The following is a 25,966-nucleotide window of genomic DNA, read 5'->3' on the forward strand; positions in this document are numbered from 1 at the left end:
GATGCCAGCATCTCCTATGGCTACCAGGTCGAAGTCTGCATCCATAAGGGAACCCTGCTGGAGTTCTAGGCTCCTGGCTGCATTCTTGCACAGCTCTGGCCACTGTTATCCGGGAAGTGAACCAGGGGGTAGATCGCTCTTTCATGCACACACACACACACTCTTTCTCTCTCTCTCTCACTGTGTAACTCTCCCTTTCAAATAAACGAATCAATGATTTTTAAAAAGGCTCTGGATTAGGATGCCTGCATCTTATATTTGAGGGCCTGGATTTAACACCTAGCTCTGGGCTAGGTGGAGTGACAGCTCAGTGGCTAATCCTCTGCCTGCAAGTACCAACATAGTGTCTGGGCGCCAGTTCATGTCCCAGCTGCTTCACTTCCCGTTCAGCTCCCTGCCTGTGGCCTGGGAAAGCAGTGGAGAATGGCCTAAAGCCATGGGACCCTGCACCTGCGTGGGAGACCTGGAAAAGGCTCTGGACTTCTGGCTTCGGATCGGCGGCTCAGCTCTAACTGCTGTGGCTGCTTGGGGAGTGAGCCATTGGACAGAAGATCTTCCTCTCTGTCTCTCCTCCTCTCAGTACATCTGACTTTCGAATAACAAAAGTAAAATGAATTTAAAAGGAGGAGGGGCGGGCAGTTGAGTGCCGAACACCTCTGGCTGAGAGACCTGGATTGGCCTGGCCATTGTGGGAATAAGTAAGCCTGAACATAGCTCCCCTCCTGATCTGGCTCTGGGTCTCTCTCTGTTTTAAAGATTTATTTATTTTTATTGGAAACACAGGTTTATAGAGAGAAGGAGATACAAAGAGAAAGATCTTCCATCTGTTGGTTCACTCCCCAGGTGGCTGAAACAGCTTAGGGTGGGCCAAGTTGAAGCCAGGAGCCAGGAGCTTCTAGGTCTCCCATGTGGAGTGCCAGAAGTCAGGATTAGAGCCGGCACCCATAGTGGATCCTGGCGCATTCAAGGCGAGGACATTAGCCACTAGGCCACCGCGCTGGGCCCCTAGCAACCTCATAGTAATGACCACTTGGGTCCTTTGTGATGTCACAAGCCATTTTAAACCTGAGTCATTTAGAACCGTAAACACGGCACCACACAGCATCTGAAGGCTGCTTGGCTGGGTCCTTGGGTTTAGGACCCTTGCAGGTTGCGGTCGGCAGGGACTATGTCTGCTGCAAGCTTGACTGGGGTTGGAGAATGCCTTCTCCATGGGGCTTGGAAGGGGACACAGCTCACTTAGATCTTGCAATGGCTGGAAAATCTGGGGGACACAGTGCAACCCAGAATGCAGGCAAGGCCTCCAGCAGCTCCGACTCCGTGCCAACCACTGTGTGTACCTGTGGGCACATCCTCACTCTGCCACTCAAGCAATGGACTGAGACTCAGGAGCCGCATTGAGGGCCGGAGTTTATCATCCATCAGACAAGATCTGGTGTCTGAGGGCCAGCACACTCTGGACAGTTGCAGCAAGCACCGTCCAGCACGCGGGTTCCTCCCTGCTTTCTGGCTGGCTGAGTACCATGTGGTGCACAATCTTGCCCCATCACCCGAGTTCCTGAGTTGCCTTCTCTCCTCCTCCGTACATGAATCGCCTCTTGTGAGCGAGTTGGCTGCTCATCCTGTTTGCCTAGCGAGTTTTGCTACCTCAGCAAGTCAGCTCACAGTGATTTTCCATTCTGTGTTGGAAATGGACTGCCAGACATTTTCTTACTCACCTCTCAGAACCTTGCTTAGAGACACAACCCAGCAATCATGTCTGTAACCGGTGTCCGAGGATCAACTCTGATAATGAAAACGCTGATTTTGGTGTGTGCATTTTCCACTGTGCTGTGACCTCAAGCAGTTTCATGGAGCCGCTCTGGTACTCTGTCTCGGCCCATCTCTTTCGGACTGAAGACAAATGCAGGGCCCCCTGCCGTGCCACAGTGAGGGGAAACTGCCTCTTGTCATGCTGATCATCATAGAGAGTAGGCGTTGAGTCCCGGCTGCGTTGGTTCCCACCCAGCTCCCTGCTGAGCACCCTGGAAGGCAGCAGGCTCCCAGTCTGTGGGCCCTGCAGCTCATGTAGCAGACCAAGCTTCTCTCTGCGCTTCTGGTTCAGCCTGGCTCAGCCCTGGCAGCTGCAGGAGTTTGGGGTGTGATCCGCAGATGGAAGAGCTCTGTCTCTTGCATTCGTTTAAATGAATGATTAAGCCTTTAAAAAATAAAGCCAACTGCACCGTGATGCGGTGATTTTATTGTCAGCCTGTTCGGGATTTTCAGTAACACTTTGTCTTGCAATGCTTATCCTGCTCCACCTCAGTTTAATAACGTTAACGTCCTTTCACTCAAATCTAGAAATCTGATTCCGCTCTCTAGGTATAGGAATCTCAGACAAGTAAATTGAGCATGGGAGGTTCTGAATAAATATGCCAGTTATTACTCTCTACTTATAACAGCCAGTTTGTTCAAGTTGAAATTCTGTCAGATTGATGACCCTTCGTGATTAGTAACATGTGTCAGAGCCATTCAGCTTGAACATGGTGCTTGCTGTTGGAGGGCAAAGGGTGAGATTAGAGTTTTAACACTGCAGTGTAGCGCCTGGCATGGAAGCCTTGAATGCTAAAGTCCTCACCTTGCATGTACCAGGATCCCATGTGGGCACCGGTTCTAATCTGGGCAGTCCCGCTTCCCATCCAGCTCCCTGCTTGTGGCTTGGGAAAGCAGTCAAGGACGGCCCAAAGCCTTGGGACCCTGCACCCATGTGGGAGACCCGGAGGAGGCTCCTGACCCCTGGCTTCAGATTGGCTCAGCTTTGGCCATTGCGGCCGCTTGGGGAGTGAACCAGCAGATGCAAGATCTTTCTCTAAATATCTCTTTCTCTCTGTAAATCTGACTTTCCAATAAAAATACATCTTTAAAAGAAAAAGTAATGCACTAAATTTAGGTTACTTGTTAATATTACTATTTGAAATTCTTAAAGAGTTTTTGCTTTTGGATGGCAACTTATTTCACTATTTTCTAGAAGTTACTTATTTTCAGTCCTAGTTCCAAAACAGATGCATTTCAAAACAGCTTTAAAGTGTGATTATCCACACACACTGGATTGTACAGATTCCACTTCATGATGACATGGCAGGTGAGACTCTTCAATGAAAGACCCTGAGGGCAGCCCACGTGGACACTGGTTCGTGTCCCTACTGCTTTGCTTCTGACCCAGCCACCTGCTTACAGCCTGGGGCAGCAGCAGAGGACAGCCCGCACCTATATGGAAGACCCAGAAGAGGTTCCTGGCTCCTAATTTGGGATTAGCTCAGCTATGGTTGTTGCGAAGGGATGAATCAGTGGATGGAAGATCTTTCTCTCTGCTTTTCTCTGTAAATCTGTATTTCCAATCAAGATAAATCTTTAACAAAAAAAATCTTTGTGACATAAAACATCAAATTGGGTCCCGGTGCAGTAGTCTAGTGGCTAAAGTCCTCTTCTTGCACATGTTGGATTCCCATATGGGCGCCAGTTCTAATCCTGGCAGCCCCACTTCCCATCCAGCTTCCTGCTTGTAGCCTGGGGAGGCAGTGGAGGGTGGCCCAAAGCTTTGAGACCCTGCACCCGTGTGGGAGACCTGGAAGAAACTCGTGGCTCCTGGCTTTGGATTGTCTCAGCTCCAGCCATTGCAGCCACTTGGGGAGTGAACCATCAGATGGGGGATCTTCCTCTCTGTCTCTCCTCCTTTCTGTATATCTGCCTTTCCAATAAAAATAAACAAATCTTTTTCAAAATAACTTAAGGAAATAATCAGTATAATAACAATAACAAAAATTACAGGCCAATAGTTTTAGGCAGGTAGATTTAAAATCCGTAGCAAAATTTTAGCAGCTGAATCTCCGACATTTTTTTTTGTTTGTTTTCGAATTTACTTTTGCTAGAAATGCAGATTTATAGAGAGAAGGAGAGAGGAAGATTTTCCGTCTGATGGTTCAGTCTCCAAGTGGACACAGCAACCAGAGCTGAGCTGATCTGAAGCTAGAGTCCAGGAGCCTCTTCCGGGTCTCCCACGCGGGTGCAGGGTGCCAAGGCTTTGGGCCATCCTCGACTGCTTTCCCAGGCCACAGGCAGGGGAGCTGGAAGGGAAGTAGAGCTGCTGGGATTAGAACCGGCACCCATATGGGATCCCGGCGGGTTCAAGGCAAGGACTTTAGCCACTAGACCACGCCGCCGGGCCCATGATAATCATTTTAAAGATTTATTTGTCTGCATGTATCAAGGAGAGAGAGGGACGGAGAGAAAAAGGGAGAGTGTTTCTGCTTGGTGGTTTCACTTTCAACACTGGGCCCAGTTGAGCCACACGGGTGGCAGGGGTCCAAACACTGGGCCATTCTCCCCTCCTCTCCCAGGCCATCAGCAGGGCGCTGGTTGAGAAGAAGCCGGGACTCAAACTGGTGCCCACATGGGATGCCAGTGTCATAGGTGGTGACTTTACCTGCTCCGCCACAATGCTGGCCCCTAAGTTGAGGTCCTTAATATTGGCAATCTGTGCTGTCACTCCAGGAAGATCACCACTTCTGGGACCACTGTAGGCAACCTGTGGTCTAACCCCACACCTGCTCCCTGCTGATCAGCACGCGTCATGAAGCCACAGGAGGCTTCGCCCTCCCTGACGAAGCCAGTGGGGATCGGATTCCTCCACGTGTTTATACAGGACAACGTGAGGCTGGAGCAGTACAATGAGTTGCAGAACCCAGATCTGGAGACACAGCAGTAGGTGGAGGAACAGAAGGGAACTTGTCACCAGCACACGAGAAACCCGCCCTCACGCGGTTTCGCTCACTGTTCTCACCTATGACTAATGAACCAGGCTTACCGGGGCAGCTGAGGACGGCCTGCTGACAGCAGGCGTGTCTTCAACAGGAGCCATGTCTGTTGCTGGTGTTATAAGTGGAGGCTTCGTTCCTACGCCACCACACCAGCTCCTGACAGTTTTTACAAAATTTACTCATTTAGGGCCTGGTGTGGTACCCTAGTGGCTAAAGACTTTGCCTTGCAACTGCTGGGATCCCATATGGGTGTCAGTTTGTGTCCTGGCTACCCAGCTTCCCACCTAGCACCCTGCCTGTGGCCTGGGGAAGTAGTTGAAGATGGCCCAATGCTTTGGGACCCTGAACCCATGTGCGAGACCCAGAAGGCTACGGGCTCCTGGCTTCGGATCGGCTCAGCTTTGGCCATTGCGGCTGTTTGGGGAGTCAATCAGCAAACAGAAGACTTGTCTGTCCTGCTCTCTGTATATCTTTCCAATAAAAAATAAATACAAGTTTTTAAAATCCAACAGGTGTCTGGTTTATTCACAAAGAAAAACCCAAAATATAGTGACAGGACAGTGAGTCAAACCTCAACGGTAATGAGTAAAATCACCACGGACTTGGCCAAGTGCGGAGCCGTCCATCTTCAACACGAGGGAGGTGCGTCCTGTGCTCTGGCTCCTGTCATGGCCATCGCTGCACGGCAGAGCCCGACCAACAGGCTTCTGCAGAACAAACCAGCACCTCCTTGTCCATTTGCAAAGGAAATTATTATTTTTTTTGTAAGTTTTTCCTCCAGGCCACAAGCAGGGAGCTGCATGGGAAGTGGGGCTGCTGGGATAGAATCGGTGCCCATATGGGATCCTGGTGTAACTTAAGACTTTAGCCATTAGGCCGCTGCACCAGGCCCAGAAAATGATTCTATACGTGGCAAAGTACAAGTGTACAGCTGACTTCACAAAAGTGTTTTTCACAGTTTTAATCCCTAAAGGTTCATAGAAGTAAAGAATTATGCAGATTTCAGAAACTTTTGCCCTGAAGTATCTTTTAATTTCATTTTCCATGAACTTTTAGTAGCTGTCTCCTATATCAAGCAACCCAATTGAACAAGATATTAGAAATAAAAATTGCCCCCAAACTATAACATATTCAATATGATTTATAGGAATCCTATGCATATACTTCCACAAATACTCAATGACTTCTTTAAAAACATTCGCTGCAGCATTGTAAACAACAAAATATTGTCAATATTTGGTAAAATGCATTATGCTACTCTCTGGCCATTAAATAATTAGTTTCAAATACTGACATGGAAAACATACCACCATCTCATTTTATTAAAACCTACTTCCATATACAAGAAAGAGACTTCCGGTCCCATGGATAGGGTCAGGAAAAGGGCAAACCAAACCATGAACATTGATGTTTTTGGAAACGATTACCAAGGACCTACACTTTACATTGCTGTTTTGTTTAAATTGGTACAATAAACATGAATTACAGTTCCAATCAGTGACAAAACCGAGAATTTTCCCTCTGAGTAGTAAAAAATGTGTTTAAGCTTAGAAAGTTGGTAGAAAAATAAGTTTCTGCACTGTGGCGGGGAGGATGCGGGCAGTCTATGGTCCCTTCAAATGTATGGCTTTATTACTCCTGCTTAGTGCAAACACCGGGCAAGCTTCGAAATACTGACTACTCTTTAAAGGAACGGAAGTGAAAATGCACCGGCAGGCGGCGCTAGGTGGCAGCGCTGCAGGTCGGCTGACAGGTCAGGGTGTGGATCAGTCTAGAAACTGCAAACCTCAAGGTGGAGACTCGGGCTCCGCACACCTGGGCCATGGGCGGGGAGTTCCGCTCTTCCCCTCTCCCAAGCTGAGGCGTCTCTCAGGAAAGGCCCAACGCAAGTACTTCCTTTTAGACAGCAGCTCTACTCCTAGTTAGATTGCTCATGACTAAAACACGTGCCTTGCTAAGAACAGCGACTCTGTCGTTGACGACTTTGGTAAACACTTCCCTTCAGCAAAATAATCTCAAACCATTTGAACTGAACTTACGCCATTAAATCAGGTGAAGGAGGGAGGCTGGAAGGAATCTCCCTAGCCTGGCAGACGCTGGGGCCGCTGAGGTGATGTTCTGGGGACCGAGTTGTGCCTTCAAGCCACGGCATACAAGTTATTCCCACACTTCCGCTGCTTCTATCTGCTCAGAGCTTAGGAAGCCCAGGACAAAACCCAGAGGATGCCAGCAGAGACCTGGGGGAGCAGTCAGCTGCGGGGGTGGGGGCGCGTGGGTGAGGAAACGCACCGCGCCTCGCGTGTTCCCGTTGGGGCGTGCGCCCCGCCTACTCCCTCAGTGACGTGATGCTTTGTTTTAGCAACCTGGATTACCACGCACTTTCCTCAAGCAGATCCCCACCCCATCCCAAGTCCATCTTGAAATACGAGTGTTTGTTGTTGCCCCATATCTGGAAACTTGTCACAGTCAAGACAAGCCCAGACAGCAGTGGGTTTCTCCACCCAACACACCAACAGGGTACTCCTTTTAAAAGCCGGGGCCTCACCCAGAGGTAACCTTGTCCCAGGGTGGCGCCCCCTTCTGTAAAGCATGTCCCTCCCTCTTGACTGGTCTAACTCCTGCTTTAGGTTTTAATCTTCCAAGGAAGTAAGCGGATGAGGCCATCCCCATGGTCACATCTCAGGTCTGTTTCCTTCATGAAATCCAAACCCTGAAGCTCAGAGTTCTCAGCACCCACGACTAAGAAAACACTCGTAGCCACCCTGCCCACTCTCCTGCACCTGCTGTGCCGGCGCCTGCTTCGCCTCTTCTGCCCACCTGTGCTCCCGCTGTCTGTGTGGAAACGGCCTCCACTCTGAGAGGCCACTCAAGGGCTCTTCCCTCAGAAGTCTTCAAACACCCCCAGATGAGTCTGCTACCTGTGGTTTGGGCACTCCCTGAACTGGACAGTAACGAGGAGGGGACCAGGCACCTTGAACTCTCCAATGGGGGATTCTGTCACAATTTCTTGAACACGTGACACGAGTGAGCTTCGGCAGCATGAGAAAAGTAGGAGCGAGTCTTTGAGAATGCAGTGCTTCCACAGCAGGGGGGTCAGAGAGGCGGGCTGAGCAGCTAAGTGTTAGGGATCTCAGTCACCTGCACTGCCACCTACCTGACGGGGTGACTGTGACGGCACTGGGCAGGGGCTACGGAGAAAGCTGGACAAGTCTGGGGTTCACGGATACCCAGCCCAGGGCAGGGCCCCCAGGGGCACTTCAACCACTTCTGTGATTTAGGGAATAGTGGACAGGTGGCACCAACAGCGGCTGCTCTCACCCCAGGCGACGTTTCTTGGGGTACTCCCCAAGTAGAGCCGAACTCAAACTCCAGCCAGAGAAAAATCACAGTATCTGCTGTCCAATCTTGCCGTGCACGTGTCAGGGCCGGGCCTCCTCAGCTGCTGATGGCTGTGCAGTGGACAGCACTCCCAGATGCACCTACGGGACATGATGGGCAGCCAAGGGCGTCGAGTGCCCCGTGAAAGGATGGAAAGTAGAGTGGGTTGGCCTACTCTCCAGGCCAAGCTTTGCAACTTGTGTCTGGGCTTGCAGATGCACTAAGGTGGCCTGGGAGGCCAGCAGCCTTGGGTTTTTCCACTCTGGTGTGAGGAGGCCAATGACGCCTCAGAACCATCAGAATCACTCAGAACACCCTGAACACTCTTTCCCACAGCAGAGCCTCTAAGGTGTCATCAGATGACCTTCCCCAGCCCCAGGTGCTCAGGTAGTTTGACAGCAAGGAGTGGTCCCTCTCTCTCCTTGCCTATGGATACAGGAGAAAAGAAAAATTGAAACATTTGTCCCACCCAGCTTCCTCCACACCTTGACCTTTCCTCCCCACCCTCATCTGAGACCCACGTGGGCATGCATCTCTCTCAACTCTGTAAACAATGTTTTTTTTAAAACAGATTGGCTCTTGAGAGCCACTTCCTGGGTGCTGGCCCTCCGACCGCCTAGAAATGGGCGGTGATGATGGTAGCAGGAACGCCCAGCAGCATGGCAGACGTGCGCTCCCACTCCAGGGGACGTCCAGCTAACAGACTGTCCCACGTCTAGCACTTGTGAGGGCCTTAGGAATAGACTTACCCCTCCATGCAGCTTCCTTCCCATTATCGCTTACACACTGTGCACCCGGCACTCAGGTTCTCCCGGACAGATCCAGCGCGGCTGCATCTATGTGCGCCCCCTGCTGGTCGGCACACAGGACACCAGGCCCGAGTCAGGGACCTTGACCAAGCACAAAGAGGGAGCGAAGCGGGGCTTCAGCTCCGTCCTCTATATCTGGTCATTAAAAGCACTTTGCATATACCTATTTCGTAATCTTAAACCATCTCAGGATCCAAATCTACGATATATAATTAAATATATCAATTAAAAAAATCACTTAAAAAAAACCTGCTTGAGGCTGAAATCTAGTGAGAGCACCTCAACTTGCAACATTGTATTCACCTGCTGTCACTATTCTTTTTAGTTACATAATTTACTTCCAAACCTAAAAGACAACATTTTCTAATTTAACCGTGGATCCCTTATCCCATATCCAAAGTCTTAGATTAACGTCAAAGCTGATTTCTGAAACCCCTGTGCACAGGTGAGCGCGCCTGTACGGCAGGTCTGGGAGGGAAATGAAGGCAAGAGGGCAGAAGGGCGGCTAGAGCAGCCTGGGCTGTGGCCCGCCTGTGTCCACCTGCACCCGCCTGTGCCCGCCTGTGCCCACGGCTCAGCCCTCACTGTCCTCATGTGGTTGCTGGAGCTGAAACATGAATCTGAAAATGGTTAGAATCTCTTTCTTGTAAAAAAAGTGATATATTAAACTTGTGTACAGGAGAATTAGCAAAATGTAGAAAAGACAGATTAAAAATCATTACTCTTGATGGACACTCACGATCCCAAGCCATCTCGGATTCACAGCCCCCCGCGCCCCGTTTGCCAACAAAATACAGCAACCAGGAGCCCAGTCCCCCTCTTCCTGTCCACCACAATTCAGTCTTGGAGAGATCTTTCAAAACGTGGCAGGTGTAGACAGCAACATGACTGCCCTGCCGAGCTGGCCGGCGTGGCCCAGGGACAGAGCACAGGCCACAGAGCCGGGGCCCGCACTGCCTGCGCTGCCGCCAGCAGTTACTCGGCAGCTTTTTTGTTTTTCTGCTGGTTGCGGGGTGAGTTCTTCAACAAGTTTCGTATCCTGAGGTACATCCCTGTGGATTCTGCCATATTCTCAAATTCAAACGGTGTTATTCCTGTGGCAAACTTGCTCATGTCGGGGACAGGGCTGTGGCCCTTGGTGGCCAGGGATGGGCTGCAGCCCGCAGTCCGCAGCACCTGGCTGCCTCCGTTGGGGACGTCGCGGGGGGAGGCCACGCTGCTGCCATCCGGAGCAGCCTTCGAGTCCAGTGGGGCGGGCTCCACCTCCTCCTCCGGAGCCGGTGCCGGGGCCTCGGGCCCGGGACTCGAACACGGGCCAGCCTCTGCTTTCTGGGCACAATCGCCGAGTTCTACAGGTTCTGGAAGCTCCAGCTGCTGCTTGTCGTGGGCGTTGCCCTCCTGCATAGGGAGGTCCAGCTCACTGGGCCCAGGCGATGAGGCAACAGAATTTCCAGTTAAAGGCGTGTCCACAGGCAGGTCCGAGTCGCTGTGGGTGCTCTCCTGCTCCAGAGCCGCCCAGATCCGCCTCTGCTGCTCCTCCAGCTCCTCCAGGGTCAGCGCGTCCTCCTCCACGGCCCCCGATGCCATTCGGGGCTGCGGCGAGGCGCTGGGGGTCAGCGGTGGGGTGCCCTTGGGGAGTGGTGGGGTGAAGACGGGGGAAGATGCCCCCTGGGGGAGCGGTGGGGGAGTGCCGGGTGGTAAAGGTGGCTGGAAATGGGAGCCTCCACTGCACGGGGAGCAGTCTGGAAGAAAGAGGACAGGTCTGTCACCAGCTGCACAGCCCTGGCTCCCCTGCCATCCACGGCTGCACCCCAGTGGCCACAGCTTCAGGGGGCCGCCAGCGGGCAAAGTGTCCCCTGCAGAGAGCTGCTGTGACCCTGTGGGGCTGCCACAGTGGCCACAGCCATGAGGGACCCACATCTGTCCCAACCAAATGAAGGAGGAACACTTGGGAGGCCTCGAGAAGTCCAGCCGCAAGTCCAGGCCGGCCATGACCCCAGGGAGGGGCTGCCCAGCGCTGCTTCTCTGATCTGACTGCCTGACCCACACGCAAGGCTGCGTTTCCAAAGCCCACTGATCAGTGTCCTCAACACCCTGTAGACGCCCCCTGTTCGGGACAAGACACCTCTGCTCCCTCGGCCCCAGCAGGAGCTGCCTCCCGCTCCGGCTCCGAGCCTCCCTTCCACTCTGGCCTGGACACTCTACTCCTAATCCGCCTTCTCGCCTCTGTGCCTGGGAAGGCAGTGGAAGACAGTCCGAGGCCTCTGCCGCCTGTGAGACCAGGGTGCGGTTTTCGCTCCTAGTTTCAGCCTGGCCCAGATATGGGTAGGGCAGCCATTTGGGGTGTGGATGGAAGACCTTTCTCTGTGGCTCTGCTTTTCCAATAAATAAACTAATAATAATAATAATGATAATAATAAACAGCAGCAGCAGGAGGTGAAAGCAAGCCTCTGAATGCGGGAAGCCCACCAATGAGCTTGATGATGTGGGAACAGCATGCGCAGGCCACGGCCACACGGGCAGCCAGGCACCTGGCAGCGTGGATTGTGCAGTCTCCTGCGCCGTCAGGGATCCGTCTGGCCTGCCACACCCTTCCTGAGAATCAGAGAAGATGTTCACGTGCCCTATTGACAGCTGTCATCACAGTATCTTCTGTATTTTGGAAAGTCAAATGTACAGAGAGGAGGAGAGACAGAGAGGAAGACCTTCCATCTGCTCGTTCATTCCCCAAGCGGCCACAATGGCTGGAGTGGAGACAATCCAAAGCCAGGAGCCTCCTCCAGGTCTCCCACACAGGTGCAGGGGCCCAAGGCTTTGGGTCGTCTGCAACTGCCTTCCCAGGCCACAAGCAGGGAGCTGGATGGGAAGTGGAGCTGCCGGGATTAGAACTGGAGCCCATGTGGGATTCTGGTACATGCAAGGTGAGGACTTTAGCCACCAGGCTACCGCGCCAGGCCCCTGTATTTTATCTTAATGCCTGCACTTCCACTCATTTCACAACTGACACACCACAGGACCAAACAGAACCTCATCTCGGACGGTAAAGAGAACAAGGAGCAGAATTGTAGCAAAGGATTTACAATGTCCTTGTAATTAACGCAATGATGCTTAAAGCCATTCCAGTGCCCGCTGGGGACAAAGTCTACAGCACCCAGCAGCAGACCTGGGGAGCAATCCAGGTTCCAGAAGCTCCAGCTCCTGCTTCTCACGGCTGCTGGCCCTGAGTGCTTGCTCAGAACTGTCACACACTGGCAGGCCGCAGACGTGTGCTCACGCTCAGGTGGGTAAGAACAAAGAACAAGGGCAGCATCAAAGGACAAGGCCTTTGCTGCACCGGACTTCCAGGACAGACCTGAGAGGAAAGGCAGGAGCGCTCCCGTCCCTGCTGCCCTGGCCCATCCCATCTCTACTGCCCTGGCCCGTCCCGTCTCTGCTGCCCAGGACCATCCCTGCTGCCTGGACCCGTCCCTGCTGCCCAGGCCCGTCCCTGTCCCTGCTGCCCGGGCCCGTCCCTGCTGCCCGGGTCCGTCTCTGCTGCCCTGGCCCGTGTTGTTGGAGGGCGTGGGCTCAGGGCTGCCCTCCTCGGGCCAGACGCGGCACTGCAAGCCTGGGCCAAGCTCACTCTAAGCTCTGGCTTCCTTCTAATTCCTGCTTGTTCATTTTTTAAAAGATGTATTCTTTACTTGAAAGTCAGATTCATGGAGAGGAAGAAATAGAGAGACAGATAACAGTGCTAAGTCAGGCCGAAGCCAGGAGCCAGCAGCTCCATCTGGGTCTCTCACGTGCGAGGCAGATCTTAAACATATAGACTACCTTCTGCTGCTTTTCTCAGGCCTTCGTCAGGGAACGGGATCAGCCGTGGAGCAGCTGGGATATGAACCAGTGCGCACTTAGGATGGGATACCAGCACTGGAGGCAGCAGCTTTCCCGGCTATGCCACAGCGTGCAGTAGGCCACAGTTTCTTTTTCTTTCCCCCCACGCAGTGTAAAAGGATCTCTGTGTAAAACTGGGAAATGCAGCTGAGAAGTCTTGCAGACATCGTGTCAGCAGCAGTGATGGGGCCACTGGCCTCAAGCAAGGCTGCGACTAGCACAGTGGATTCCGTGTGTGCCTCCCAACTGGCTCTTTCAGCTTGAGCAGCTCTGCCACCAGGCCGATCCCGGCTCTGCGCTGACCAGTGTGGTGCTGCTCTGCCCCTCAAGAGTGAAATAAAGATTTCCCAGGCAGCTTGTCCCATGCAGCACAACCAAACCCGGAGCAGGGACCTACCCGAGTCGAGCTCCATGTCTGTGGGGGAGGATGCCGAGCTGCCTTCCTTCTTCTGCTTCTTGGAGCTCCTGGGGCTGGACTGGAAGGAAGACCTCTTGCTGCCAGACTTTGCACCCGGCTGCAGCAGAAACGGAACCCAACAGCAGTTAGACAGGGCAGACACAGAAGGAGCCCTCGCCCCGTCACTGACATATCGCCCAGGAAATCACTGTGGCCTGCCTGCTTTCTTCCCGATTCAGATGAGAAAGACCGGCTTCTATGCAAAGCAAGAACATGAGCAGGATGCTGCAGAGTCCCATGCGCTGCGCCGGCACAGACCACACCCTTGAAACCGACTCACCGCTTGAAAGTTGGCAAGCAGGTAGCTGGCGAACACGTCCTTCTGCTGGCTTGCCTGCATGGGGATGGAGCCGAACACCCTCCACTCCTAGTGGGAAACAGCGCGCGCGGGAAATACATTCTCAGATTTTGCTCAGAAGAAGCAAAGTGCAGGGTTCAGATCAAATGACAGATTTTCAGCTGACTTTTCCTTTATTAACCATGAGGAGTGACCAGGGTCATGTTATAATGAGTTAAGCCGATGGCCTAGGAGACCTGCAGGTGCCAGGGTCCGAGTCAGCTGGGTCTAGGTGTGGGCGGCCAGTGCGTGCATTTCTACCGGGCACGAGACTGGCGCTTGGCCCACTGCGGGCGGCCATCACCGGTGGCCCCGCCGAGCCGCACCCTGCGAGCCAGTCACTCCACACGTGTTCAGTCACTGCTGAGTCCTGAAACAGGTGAGAGCTGGCAGAGAGCAAGAAGGAAAAGCCGCTCCCATGCACAAGCGGAAAACATGATAGCACACTTAGCTTTATTAGAAATCCGCTTTCCAGGTAATTCTTAAAAAGTAATAGTTGTACATTTACAGAGGCTGATGTATTTTATCTAGTTATAAGGAACTCTGTTACGATTAAAATTCTAATTTTAATTAATAATTTTCAGATTGTAATCAACACAGAATTAAATACATAAATAACAAGCTTACTTCTCTACTATTATAACAAGTTAATAATTTTTCTTTCAAGAGATTTAAAACAATTTATTTGAAAGGCAGAGACAGAGAAAGGAAGTGACACTGAGAAGCTTGAATGAACTTTGAAAAATCTTTAACATAACAACGTGCCGTCCTAGAAGAATACAGTATCTGATATACTTACATCTGGAATTCCTCTGGGAGTTGAAATATTGAAACCCGGATAGTTTACCAATTTTGAGAGGTCGTAAGTGACACTTTTATTCTGCTGCACCTCTCCGGCCTCCGTCTCGCCCTCCGCGTCATCTGCCAGAGGTCAGCAGGGAGGCGTCAGCAGTGCTGGGTGCTCACGCATCCCGCCCACACACAATCACACTGGGAATGACTTCAATTCTAGTTTTTAAAAATAATGGAATATTTCTTTGATAAAAAAAGGATTTAAAAACCTCAGAAATTTTGGTTCATCTCTGGATTGCTTAAGTCTTGGCCATACCCATTTTATTTGTCTATGCTGTATTTTTTTTTTAAAGATTTATTTTATGTTTATTACAAAGTCAGATATATATAGAGAGAAGAGACAGAGAGGAAGATCTTCTGTCCAATGATTCACTCTTTAAGCGGCTGCAATGGTCAGAGCTGAGCCAATCTGAAGCCAGGAGCCAGGAGCCAGGAGCCTTTTCCGTGTTTCCAGCAGCTTCACCTTCCAAACCACAGCGCAGACTCCGTAATAGGACTTTCTCAGGATCATGAGAAAGGTTAACTGAGTTAATACACATAAGGAAATGTGCATAAACCATTGTCTTAACTAAAATTGCCATTTGGCCCACAGTATAAGCACTATAAAAATGTTCATTGGGCACAGCATGGTAGCTCAGCGGCTAAAGTCCTCACCTTGCATGCACCGGAATCCCATATAGGCGCTGGTTCTAATCCCAGCAGCCCCACTTCCCATCCAGCTCCCTGCCTGTGGTCTGGGAAGGCTGTTGACGGCCCAAAGCCTTGGGCCCCTGCACCCGCGTGGGAGACCCAGGGCAGTGAATCATTGGACGGAAGATCTTCCTTTCTGTCTCTCCTCCTCTCTGTATATCTGACTTTCCAGTAAAAAATAAATAAATCTTAAAAAAAAAAGGGAAGACGCCCGCGGACTCAGCAGCTGGGGCTAGATCTCCATTGTAGGCAGTGCAGCACGTGTGGCTCTGTGGGGCGCGCATCCAGGACAGACTCCAGACCATCACACAGCTCCTGTACTCTGATACAGATCACTCGGCCCTGGTGGGCCTGTATCTGCTACCTTTAATGTGGAGGCGAGAGTCTGGGGACCGACTGAGGAGCTGACACGCCAAGGAAGGCAGTCACGCGGCAGGTCCAGCTAACTACTTGTAATTCTGTGGACACACTGAAGCTTTAGTTCCTTGTGACAATGGGAACAGCATCATGGTGTTTTTCAGCAAATTCAGCACAAAATAAACAAGCCGGTCATTCCTAAACTATCATGTGCTAACGTATACTGTACCGTTCCCATCGTAGAGGGCCAGTCCCGAGTGCTCCAGTTCAGCTTCCTTGAGCCAGCCTGGCGGGTAGCCCAGCTGGCGCATCCGATAGATGAAGGGCGGGAGGCTCCTGTCGGTCACGCCCAGTGCGTCCTGAAGCTCCTCACTCGGGAAAAGGAACGGAAATTGCATGACTATGGGCCGTGTTCTGATGGCTTAGAATTTGTTTTCTATGACATAGAGGGTAACACAGTGCCTGAGGTGGAGTTAAAACTTCAACCAACGCTTGTGACTGCTGCACACTGCTAAGGGCCTTGCCCGAGGACACGTGCAGCCACGTGATCCCCCGGAATGTTGCACCCACGGCACGTTCCAGGGCCCGCCGGTGGCACTACCTGATGACTCCGGGCTTGAACCTGCCGAATCTCTCTTCCACCTCCTCCGCGTGGTACCGCTGCTGGAAACCCTGACTGCTCGCCTCCCCGCAGGCCTCCAGGTACTCTTTTCTCTTCTCACTGATTCGTGCGGCATTCCGGGGCTAATCACAGTGGAAAACAAGGATGCCAAGCAAGTCACAAACATTCATTAAAAATGCTCACTGTTTTCTAGGTCAAACAGGCTTTTTAAATTTTTAATGTGTAAGGAGCAAGTGTAGAACAGGATGGATAGCTTAGAAAAGCAAAGAACCATTACTTTATTTATTTCACCTCAATATCTTAAACTTTGTTGGGCCTGGCACAGTAGCCTAGTGGCTAAAGTCATCACCTTGCACGTGCCAGGATCCCATATGGGCGCTGGTTCAAATTCCGGCAACCCCACTTCCCATCCAGCTCCCCACTTGTGGTCTGGGAAAGCAGCTGAGGACGGCCCAAAGCCTTGGAACCCTGTAACCGTGTGGGAGATCTGGAAAAGGCTCCTGGCTCCAGATTGGTTCAGCTGTTGCCATTGTGGCCGCTTGGATGAAGATTTTCCTCTCTGTCTTTCCTTCTTTCTGTGCATTTGACTTTCGAATAAAAATAAAATAAATCTTAAAAAAATATTTTTTTGGGCCTGGCGCAGTGGCACAGTGGTTAAGGTCCTCGCCTTCCACGCCCGGGATCCCATATGGGCGCCGGTTCTATCCCCGGCAGCCCCACTTCCCTTCCAGCTCCCTGCCTGTGGCCTGGGAAAGCAGTGGAGGACAGTCCAAAGCTTTGGGACCCTGCAGTCGCGTGGGAGACCCGGAAGAGGCTCCTGGCTTCGGATCGGCATAGCATCGGCCGTTGCGCTCACTTGGGGAGTGAATCAGCAGACGGAAGATCTTCCTCTCTGTCTTTCCTGTCTGTATATCCGCCTTTCCAATAAAAACATAATAAAAATAAATCTAAAAAATATATATATATATTTTTTTATAGTTCAAAAAAAAAAGTATTATTTTAAGCAGGAGTTTCAAAGGTTTTAAATTAAAGCAATACAGGAAAGCTGCAGAGGAAGTGTTTCTCATATCACACAATGCCCTAAACGTGCGGAGCACATGAGCTCTGATGTCCATTCAACGATGCGCTTTTAAATGAGAAACATTTACCATTGGACAATCTTTCATTTGATGCTCTTCAGAACCACAGTTGAAACAGTGAGGCTTTGGTCTGTTTTGCAAGAAAAAAAAAAAAGAAAGGCACAAGAGATTTTCATAATGTAAATTATAATGTACATGCAGATGGGTAAGATTTTTGTACAATATCAAAGTATATCATGGAATAATGCAGGTGCAAGGAGCACCCGCGGCTATCACTTCCATCGCTGACACAAGCCAGCCTTCTGACCAAGCGCCGCGAGCTGCTGCCTGGCGGGCTCTCTCCTGCAGCTGTCGAGTGATCTGCAACCAGCCACCGCCCCGCCCGGGGCTCAGCAGGCCACCGGCCCCGGGGCTCACAGGCAGGAGTGAATCCCAAAAACAGATAATCAATTTAAACATTTACTGTATGTGCATACATTAACATTCTAACTTAATCTGAATTTATAGTAAACCAGCAATAAAGAAAATTAACATTTCAAGGTAAAAGAGCTTATGGTTTTGGCTAAGAATAAATAAATAGATAAATAAAAAACCAAACCAAAACAACTCCCCACACAAACCTTTTTGCCTTTACTTGTATTTCTTGCCCTTCTAGAGAAACAATGTGGCTGAAGACCTGCTGGTACCTTTAGGGAAGCGGGTTAAGGAATAGTTATGGTGTTGGGCAGCTGAGCTGGGTGCAGGTGCACAGTGCTGTCGGCCACTAGGTAGGATACTTGGGCACTCCCCATCCTTCGGTGAGCTGAGGGTTTTCGTTTAGCAGTGGCTGCCCCAATTTATCAAGGCAAAAATTAGTAAAATACAGGACACTTCCTACAACCTGCAAAAACAAGTCAAAAAAATTGCTATTTAAGCAGGAAAAAAGAAAGGCATGAGTATGTAAGACTGTGATGAGCTGTTTCAACAAGTTTTTTGGATGAAATGATAGACATGAACTCCCAGGCTGGAGGGGCTGGAGGAGCTGAAGATAGAAGCCATAGTTTTCGCAACATCTCACTTTTCTGCTTCTGTTTTAAGACCCCAATATATAGCTACTATTTCCATTGATTCTTTTCCTTTCAATTTCTGGATAAAATTTCAGACAACTTATAATAAAAACATAATTGCTAATTTCACTGGATACTTCTGTGCATGTCACCCCCCCACTGCACACACCCCAACACCCCACAGCGTGCGGAGCCCTGTGACATCAGCTGCAGACACTGACATTTCCGTCTGAGCTATCTGCAAAGCAGCCAGTTGGCATAGAAACCACACACCATCATCACGTCTAAGGAAATCAGTAACTTCTCTCTTCACCTGTGTTCATTCTCCCAGCTCTCATCCGAGTGCCTTTACAGTTCTCCCCAAGCTAGAATTCAATGAAGGTACACATAGTACATTTAGACGTTAACTTTATAGTCCTTTTAAATCTAAAACATTCTTCTTCCTGCTTTCCTTTATAAAGACACTACCATTCTCCCTGCTATTCCTATCAGGACACTAAACTTGCTGACGGTAGAGCCTGCCAGTGACTTCCTCACAGCCGTCGTCCTCAGGCCAGCCTGCTGCCCTCTCCCTGCCTTGCCGAGCACTGCTGCCAGACCCTGCTCATCCCGTTTGCACAAGCCAGCCTGGGTGCTCTCCTCATGCTCTCTATTCTCACTCCCCAGTGATGGCCCCGGATCAGGGCGCGGAGTTTAACGCAGACTGCCCGCCTCCCATGGTCATGTTCTGCCCCTCCTGGACGCCAGCCCCCCGGTCCTGCTCCCCTCCAGGCTTCACAGAAGTCAGTGGCATCCTTCCACCTGCTCAGAGCAAGCCCCCAAGTCATCCTGCTCCTGTCCGTGGACTCCACACCCAGCTGACCCACATGCTGGTCGGCTCCACTTCCCAGGGACAGCCAGCCTCCTCTTCTCTCAGTCTCACTGGGAGAAAACCATCAGATCCTGACACATTTAACAACTCTCCCACTGTGTCCCCGCTTCTGTGCGTCACCTGCCGTGGAGCAGTGCGAGTCCGGTCACATCACACCTGACATCTCCCAAGGCCTTCTCACCCTACAGGTGGAGTCCTATGTCTTCACTGTGACTCAGCCAGCACAGGAGCTCCAATCACATGCAGGGACCTCAGAAGTTTGTGGAAAGGCAGACAGGATGTTGCTTTTGCAGGAAAACCCATGTGTGACTTTTGCATTATATATGTATTTTTGAAGACCTTCCACGTATACACATTTAGAAGCTTTTTTGGACCAAAACAGATGCATCTTTGAGAGCTTGTTTGGAGGTTCTAGCAGGGGAGTGCAGCTACTCGTATACCCCTGACCGAAGACCGGTCCTCCTCTAGCGGGGATGGTCGTCCTCTTCGACTGAGCGTGCAGCTTCGGGAGGGACGCACGTGGAGCGGTGAGGGAGGAAGGAGACCCCCGCCTAGCCAGCCAGATCAGCCGAATCAACCCTGGCGATCAATGGGGTGACAGATGTCGCAGCCAGATCGCCCTCACATCCACAGATGCATCTTTAGATGCTATTTCCCATCAAATCTGCCATTTGTTTCCACTAGCGATCTATCTTATGTGTCATCCTTCTGGAAGCTCAACTAGCAAGCATTCTAGGTCTTCATTCAAGCTCTTGGAAATAAACACTAAGCTGTGGAGAGGACAAAAGCAAAGTGCTCTGATGTGCGCGTGTGCCCAGGACACAGGGCGGTAGTACAGACACCGACGGCAGTTAAAGGGTGAATCCTCCAGGACTTACAGAACATGCGGCGGACTACTGCACACCTGTCACTTGGGTGAATGCATCCAGCTGAAACAGGACCCGCCCCGGCAGGATTCAACGTTCAAGCATCACCACTTACACTGAAAGCCTCCTTGCTGGTTTTACTGGCACAGGAATCTTCTACCTTGCCGTCCTCTTCCAACATAATACTGGATGGCTGAGGCAAAGGAAAACGGGCATCACAATTTGAACAATTTGTAGCAAACTGAAATCTCAAACCATAGGAACCTGGACACACAGTTCTATTTCCAACACACCACCAAGGATTCGTTGGATTTGTTGTGCTATTGATTAGAATGGGTTTAGTAGGCAAGCTTGGAATATTCAACAAAGAGAAGAAAAAATGGAAAGAGATACAAACAGAGCTTTTTCTGAGCTGTCAGCATGCACTTTGGTCTGTGTTATCAACACTATGGAACTTTCAACACTTAAAGTAGCCAGGCAAATTACATATTCAAGAAAATTTTAAAAACAGTTAATACCAATAAGAACCTTCAGGGATCTGACACTACTACATAATGTTGAGGTGCTCCTTAAATAAGAAAATTAAAGCATGTTCAAAAAAGCTATAATTCTTAAAAACTCTACACGATGCATAAAAATGAAAAACGCTTAAGAATTGTACTACTCAAGAAAAAGGAAAAAAAACCTGTACTACTCCATTCTCCGGCTCCCGAGGGCGCATGGCTCAAGAGTCTGATTTGACAGACTCAACCAACCTTAATTTTTAAGTCTAGAATCATAATTCTGATTTTATTCTCATATAAAAAAGGCACATGATTCTGATCTTAGGTAGGAAAATTCTTTTATAATCCCTAGAAAATTTTTTTCCAGTCTTGAAATTAATTTGCCCAAACCCATGTTTCCCAGCTAGGAAGCCAGGAGTCTAACCCGCAGCCGCCTAAGGCAGGCGCTGGGTGGGGAGCCCAATGAGGAAGTGCTGGAAGGATGGGAAGTGAACAGGCAAGTTCCACAACCACTTCAGTTCTGATGCGCGAGGAGCCTCACCACCTAACAACCCGCACTGATTAGCATAACCTATTAATCTTAATTAAAGTCTCAAATTTGAAATACCTGGGGCAAAAGATTAAAGGAAGTCTTTTCCACATCATTTTTCTGCTGTTCCTCAAATCTTTTTACTAAATCTGATATAAATTCCTCTATTTCTTGATGATATTGCCTGTATAAAAGGACAAAACAGTCAGAATTAAAACAGCAAAACGTTACACTGAAGTCTTATACATTCTTACGTTATGCATTAATTTCGTCATTTTGCTTTTGAGAGGTTACCTACATCACTCGCTCTGTAACATTCTCAAACTTACTCAAATGCACATTGTTGCCAAGTTGGCAAAATGGCTATAACAACCTAACAGTGCCAGCACTGAGCAGCTGCCACACAGTTGCAAAGACTGATGGTTACTAGTTAGACATTCTGTGTACTTAACTTTGAAACACATTCTGTGAGTAAATGGCGCAAAATCCAGAAGCTCAAATTACATAATGAAAAATTCCTCTCCTGCCTTCTAGTCACCTACTTATACAAGAGGGATTTCCTGAAGTGTCAGTTACTCTAGATTGTCCTCCCAAAGACTCCACACGCACAGGAGACACTCATAAATATGAAGCTGGGAAAGACACAGGCGAAATGTAACCCAATCCAAGAAAACCACCAGGCCACTGGCTGCACAGGGCCAGCAGCCGACCTCAGGCAGCCACACCTCCCAGGACCCCCTCTGCAGCCTCAACTTTCCCTGTCTGAGGTCCGAGTGGTGTAAGCAGCCTGGCTGCTCCTGATGGCCGGTGGGGTGGGACAGGACAACGAGGATGGACAGCAGTGCCCAAGGCTGACCGTGCCGCTGCTGTGTCCATGCAGCCCCTCCCCTGAGTCCCACTTCAGGGACAGGACAGCAGAACCTTTAGCGTGGCCAGCATAGAAGGATCAAGCAACTGTGTGAAGTGCCTACGACCACGCCCTGAGGAAGCAACAGGACAAGGCCTCAAACCACTTCAGAACACTCTAGCAAGCACCACAGGAATGCAATGAGTTACTAGAAACCCAAGCGTGCTGGGAAGCCTGCAACGGTCTAGCTTTGCTAATAAAAAATAATCACGGGGTAGGCTTCCAACAGTCACCATGGACTGTTAGTGGGAGTGAGGCTTGTCTTCATCGGCAGTCACTGCCAGTTCCCTGTTTGCAGGAAAGAAGCTGAAAATGCAGCTGGGCTCCGAGATGGGAGCAGGTGCACAGGCCGAGCGCGGAGGGAATCTAGGGACCCCAGCTCAGGCTTTCACAATCCCCATGTTCTTGTTTGCAAACAGGATTTCCTAATCTTAACTCCAACAACATTTAAAGTAAAATAATAAAGATGAAAACCAGCACACATTTATGGAAGACACTGTTGGGTAAACATAGTAACTCTTTTTTACAAAAGTGAAAAATTACTTACTTTGAGATAGCGTTGTTCATAAACAGAATTTGCAGTAAAGGCCCGTCTAGTTTAGTATTGTTCACCAATATTCCACTAAAACAGAAATGAAAACACATTCTTAGAAGCCGCTAAAGTGTCTCACAAATAAATATTCAATGGCTAAATCCTGTCCTTTCATGTGCCAGGATCCTATATGGGAACTGGTTTGTTTCCTGGCTGCTACACTTGCCATCCAGCTCCCTGCCTGTGGCCTGGGAGAGCAGCTGAGGACAGCCCAAAGCCTTGGGACCCTACACCCCGTGGGAGACCCTGGATTTGGATAAGCTCAGCTCCAGCCACTGAGGCCATTTGGGGAGTGAATCATGGGAAGGAAGATCTTCCTCTCCGCCTCTCCTCCTTTCTGTATCTGACTTTGCAATAAAAATAAAGGATCATTACTGACAACTTCAGAGTATGTCGAAGAATAAAAATGACACAAAAATCCTGTTCCTTTTCTACAAGGAGATTATGATTATACAGTGCCAGCAGGAGAGGGACAAACACGGGTCAATTTGAAGATCTCATACCTCGGTCGAGTCAGAATGTTCAATTTTCTTTTAAGTTCCAGATGTTATTACTTATTAAGGAAGATAAGCTCTTACTCAACAGAATCATGCAGATGGTGAAATTCAAATACGGCTCCTTCCACTTAGCAGCTGGCACATAGGACATCCAGGGCACAGTGAGGCTGCAACACACACTCACCTCCTACCTGGCCACGCGACAAAACAATCAAAATATGCTTCTCATGACTTCGGACAACAACTGTTAAGATGGGGCAGCAGAGTTCAAGCGGCTACTGGGCTGAACCAGAAACGTGGAGTCCCGATGGAAAGTTCCAAGAAGCCAATGAAAAACGCCTGGGGCTGCGGGCTAAAGCAAACGCGGTGCCGCAAACTTTTATATGACTGAACCATCTGGGGTGCAAGCTTGTCGCACACCTGTTCCAGCCGTTTCGCATGCTGACATCTTTCATAATAAGATGCCCCACGGGAAAATGAATCAGACTAGGAGAGACTCCTCAAGCTGGCCCACCGGCCATGTTAAGGTTTCCCCACCAACATTAAAAGGAAACAAAATTATCTGCATACAGTTTAAAAAACTCTTTGAGAGTCTAAATAGATTTCCTGGTCAATTCACCGAGAATCCGCAAGCCCTCTGGATCCGCAACATACACGGAAAGCTGTTTGGCGCGTTTTTCCCCAAAGCCGTCACCACAGCTCGGCCCAGCTCCAAGTGCCAGAAACCCCGGAATTAATCTCAAAATCTAAAATCCTGCCCTTATCCAAGCCTCCCCGTAGGAACGGATCCCTCAAAACCCGGACTCCGCATCCGCGCATCCAGACCCCGGGTGTAGACCGCCTTCCCGGGTGCGTGGCCGGCTGCGGGGGCAGGAGCGGGGTCCGAGCTCCACGCGAACCCACAGCCCTGGAAGCCCTGGGATCGGGTCCCGCGACCCCCTGCGCCGGCCACACACGCGGCAGGCACGGCGTGGAACCCCGGCCGCGCTCTCGGGGCCCGGGAGCGACAAGGATATTCTGGGCGCGGAGCTGCTCGATGGTCTCCTCGCACTGCCGGAGCCGCGCCTGGAGCTCCGCGTCGCCCACGCCGTTCTCGTCCTCCTCGGCGCCGTCGTCGTCCTTGAAGCGGGTGTGAACGGGCTTCGGCATCGACTCCTCCGGGTGGCCAAACGCCTCAAAGAGCTCCAGGTCGCCGAAATCCACCCCGGCCGCCATCTTGGGTCGTGGGGAAAGCTTGGCCCGGAGGCGGGGCCGGCCACCTCGGCTGGGGCCGAAGGTCGTGGGGCTGCGCGGCTGCCTGGGGCCCGGGCCGCGCCGAGCCTCCCCGCTCGCTTTTCCCTCTCGAAGCACAGGCCGCAGAGGCTGCCGAGCCCCTGGAAGACTACAACTCCCGGCATGCAGCGGCTCCGCTCAAGCCACTTCCGGGCCGAGGTGTGTGGAGCGCTGCATGCTGGGCCGGGCGGTCAGAGAGCGAAGGTTAACTCTGGGCTCTCCCTGGTCTTGTCCCGATCTGATCCCAAGGTGTTCAGGCCGCTCGGGCGCGAACGCTGCGTGACACGGGAGCCCGTGGCGCGGCGGACGTGACAGACGGACTCCCGCCTTGCCACTGCCTCACTTTGTGCGGTCAGCGCCGGTCCCGGGGCCGTCTGTCGGCGGACGCTCAGGGCGGCCGCCTTCCTGTGTCCCGAGCGGATGCGAGTCCGAGCTGCCCAGAAACATCGCCACTCGGGAAACCCACCCGTCACTAAAAGCAACAGAAGGAGCTCCGCCTCCAGTGATTGTGGGGTGCCCAGGTGGACCCACATTTAAGAAGGCAGAAAACAGAAGTTGGGGAACGCCCGTGGCACGGCCGGCTCCACTTGTCACCCAGCGCCCTGCTGAGTGTCCCTGGGAAGGAAGCGGTGGAGGCGCCCGGCTTCGAGCTGGGGTGGCCGCTTAACTAGCAGATCTAACTATGAATAAACCCGTGCCCGGGTCGGGGGGCTCTCTGCTGCACACTGGAAAGGCGGGGTGAGGGGCTGCCTCCGGAGGCTGGACCGCGAGGAAGCCATTTTAGACATTCTGAGCGAGCAGGATGTTGGTGACTGGCTGAATTCCTTCCAATAAATAAATAAGCCCCCCTGAGCTGGAACAAAGCCTCACCTGCCTGGTGTGCCGGTGAAGAGGCAGACGGGACGTAGGCAGTCAGGGTTTCTGGTCCCTGCTCCCGTAGAGGGAGGACAAAGGAGCAGAAATAACATATCAACCGTCTCAGAGTTGTGGGAGACTGCAAGAGGTTCCTGGATCCTGGCTTCGGATTGGCTCAGCTGCAGATGTTACGGCTGCTTGGGGAGTGAAACATCAGATGGAAGATCTTCCTCTGTCTCTCATCTCTGTATATCTGCCTTCCCAATCAAAATAAATCTTTTAAAAAATAGTACTGAATACTGGGTGTGAGCTAAGCGTCAGTGGTAGGATGCCATTTTGTTTATCTTGCAGTAATAAAGGCCTTTTTGAAGCATTTTGGTTAGACACTGCTGCTATATTAAAGGTTACAGCGTTCCAGGTGTTTTTTTTTTTTTTTTAGAGATTTATTTTTATTGGAAAGTCAAATATACAGAGAGGAAGATCTTAAGTCACTTGATTCACTGCCCAATTGGCCGCAACAGCTGGAGTTAAGCCAATCTGAAGCCAGGAGCCAGGAACTTCTTTCTGGGTCTCCCATGCAGGTGCAGGGGCCCAAGGCTTTGGGCCATCTTCTACTGCTTTCCCAGGCCACAAGCAGGGAGATGGATGGGAAGTGGGGACGCTGGGATTTGAACCGGTGACCATATGGGATCCCGGCGGGATCAAGGTGAGGACTTCAGCCGCTAGGCCACGGCGCCAGGCCCAAGGCTATTCATTCTTTCACTCAGTCACCATGTCT

The 25,966-nt window shown here is 50.9% G+C and overlaps 1 protein-coding gene and 1 non-coding gene across 5 annotated transcripts; both read right to left on the reverse strand.

Annotated features, from left to right (window-relative positions):
* Window positions 1-9,554: 9,554 nt before the first annotated feature.
* ZCCHC8 (zinc finger CCHC-type containing 8) lies at window positions 9,555-24,419 on the reverse strand. Of its 4 annotated transcripts, XM_040987070.1 has the most exons (16): window positions 24,078-24,419; window positions 23,068-23,110; window positions 22,520-22,594; window positions 21,144-21,249; window positions 20,149-20,226; window positions 18,027-18,130; window positions 17,871-17,936; window positions 17,320-17,380; window positions 16,151-16,293; window positions 15,779-15,921; window positions 14,450-14,571; window positions 13,594-13,680; window positions 13,254-13,371; window positions 12,797-12,805; window positions 12,577-12,582; window positions 9,556-10,725 (listed from the first exon to the last, which is right to left on the reverse strand). In XM_040987070.1, exons 1-16 carry the CDS (start codon window positions 24,274-24,276, stop codon window positions 9,959-9,961), a joined length of 2,127 nt encoding a protein of 708 aa, XP_040843004.1. In that variant the 5' UTR covers window positions 24,277-24,419; the 3' UTR covers window positions 9,556-9,958. The 4 variants fall into 4 exon arrangements, with proteins under 4 accessions (XP_040843002.1, XP_040843004.1, XP_040843005.1 ...); XM_040987068.1 differs by lacking the exons at window positions 12,577-12,582; window positions 12,797-12,805 and having other exon boundaries at window positions 9,555-10,745; window positions 13,250-13,371; XM_040987069.1 differs by lacking the exons at window positions 12,577-12,582; window positions 12,797-12,805 and having other exon boundaries at window positions 9,557-10,725; window positions 24,078-24,418.
* LOC121160965 lies at window positions 22,018-22,152 on the reverse strand. The gene has a single exon (XR_005884594.1). It is a non-coding gene; the product is annotated as a small nucleolar RNA SNORA9 (small nucleolar RNA).
* Window positions 24,420-25,966: the final 1,547 nt, after the last annotated feature.

This window comes from Ochotona curzoniae, unplaced genomic scaffold (genome assembly GCF_017591425.1).
Source record: "Ochotona curzoniae isolate NIBS_2020 unplaced genomic scaffold, NIBS_Ocur_1.0 contig_46, whole genome shotgun sequence".
NCBI lineage: Eukaryota > Metazoa > Chordata > Mammalia > Lagomorpha > Ochotonidae > Ochotona > Ochotona curzoniae.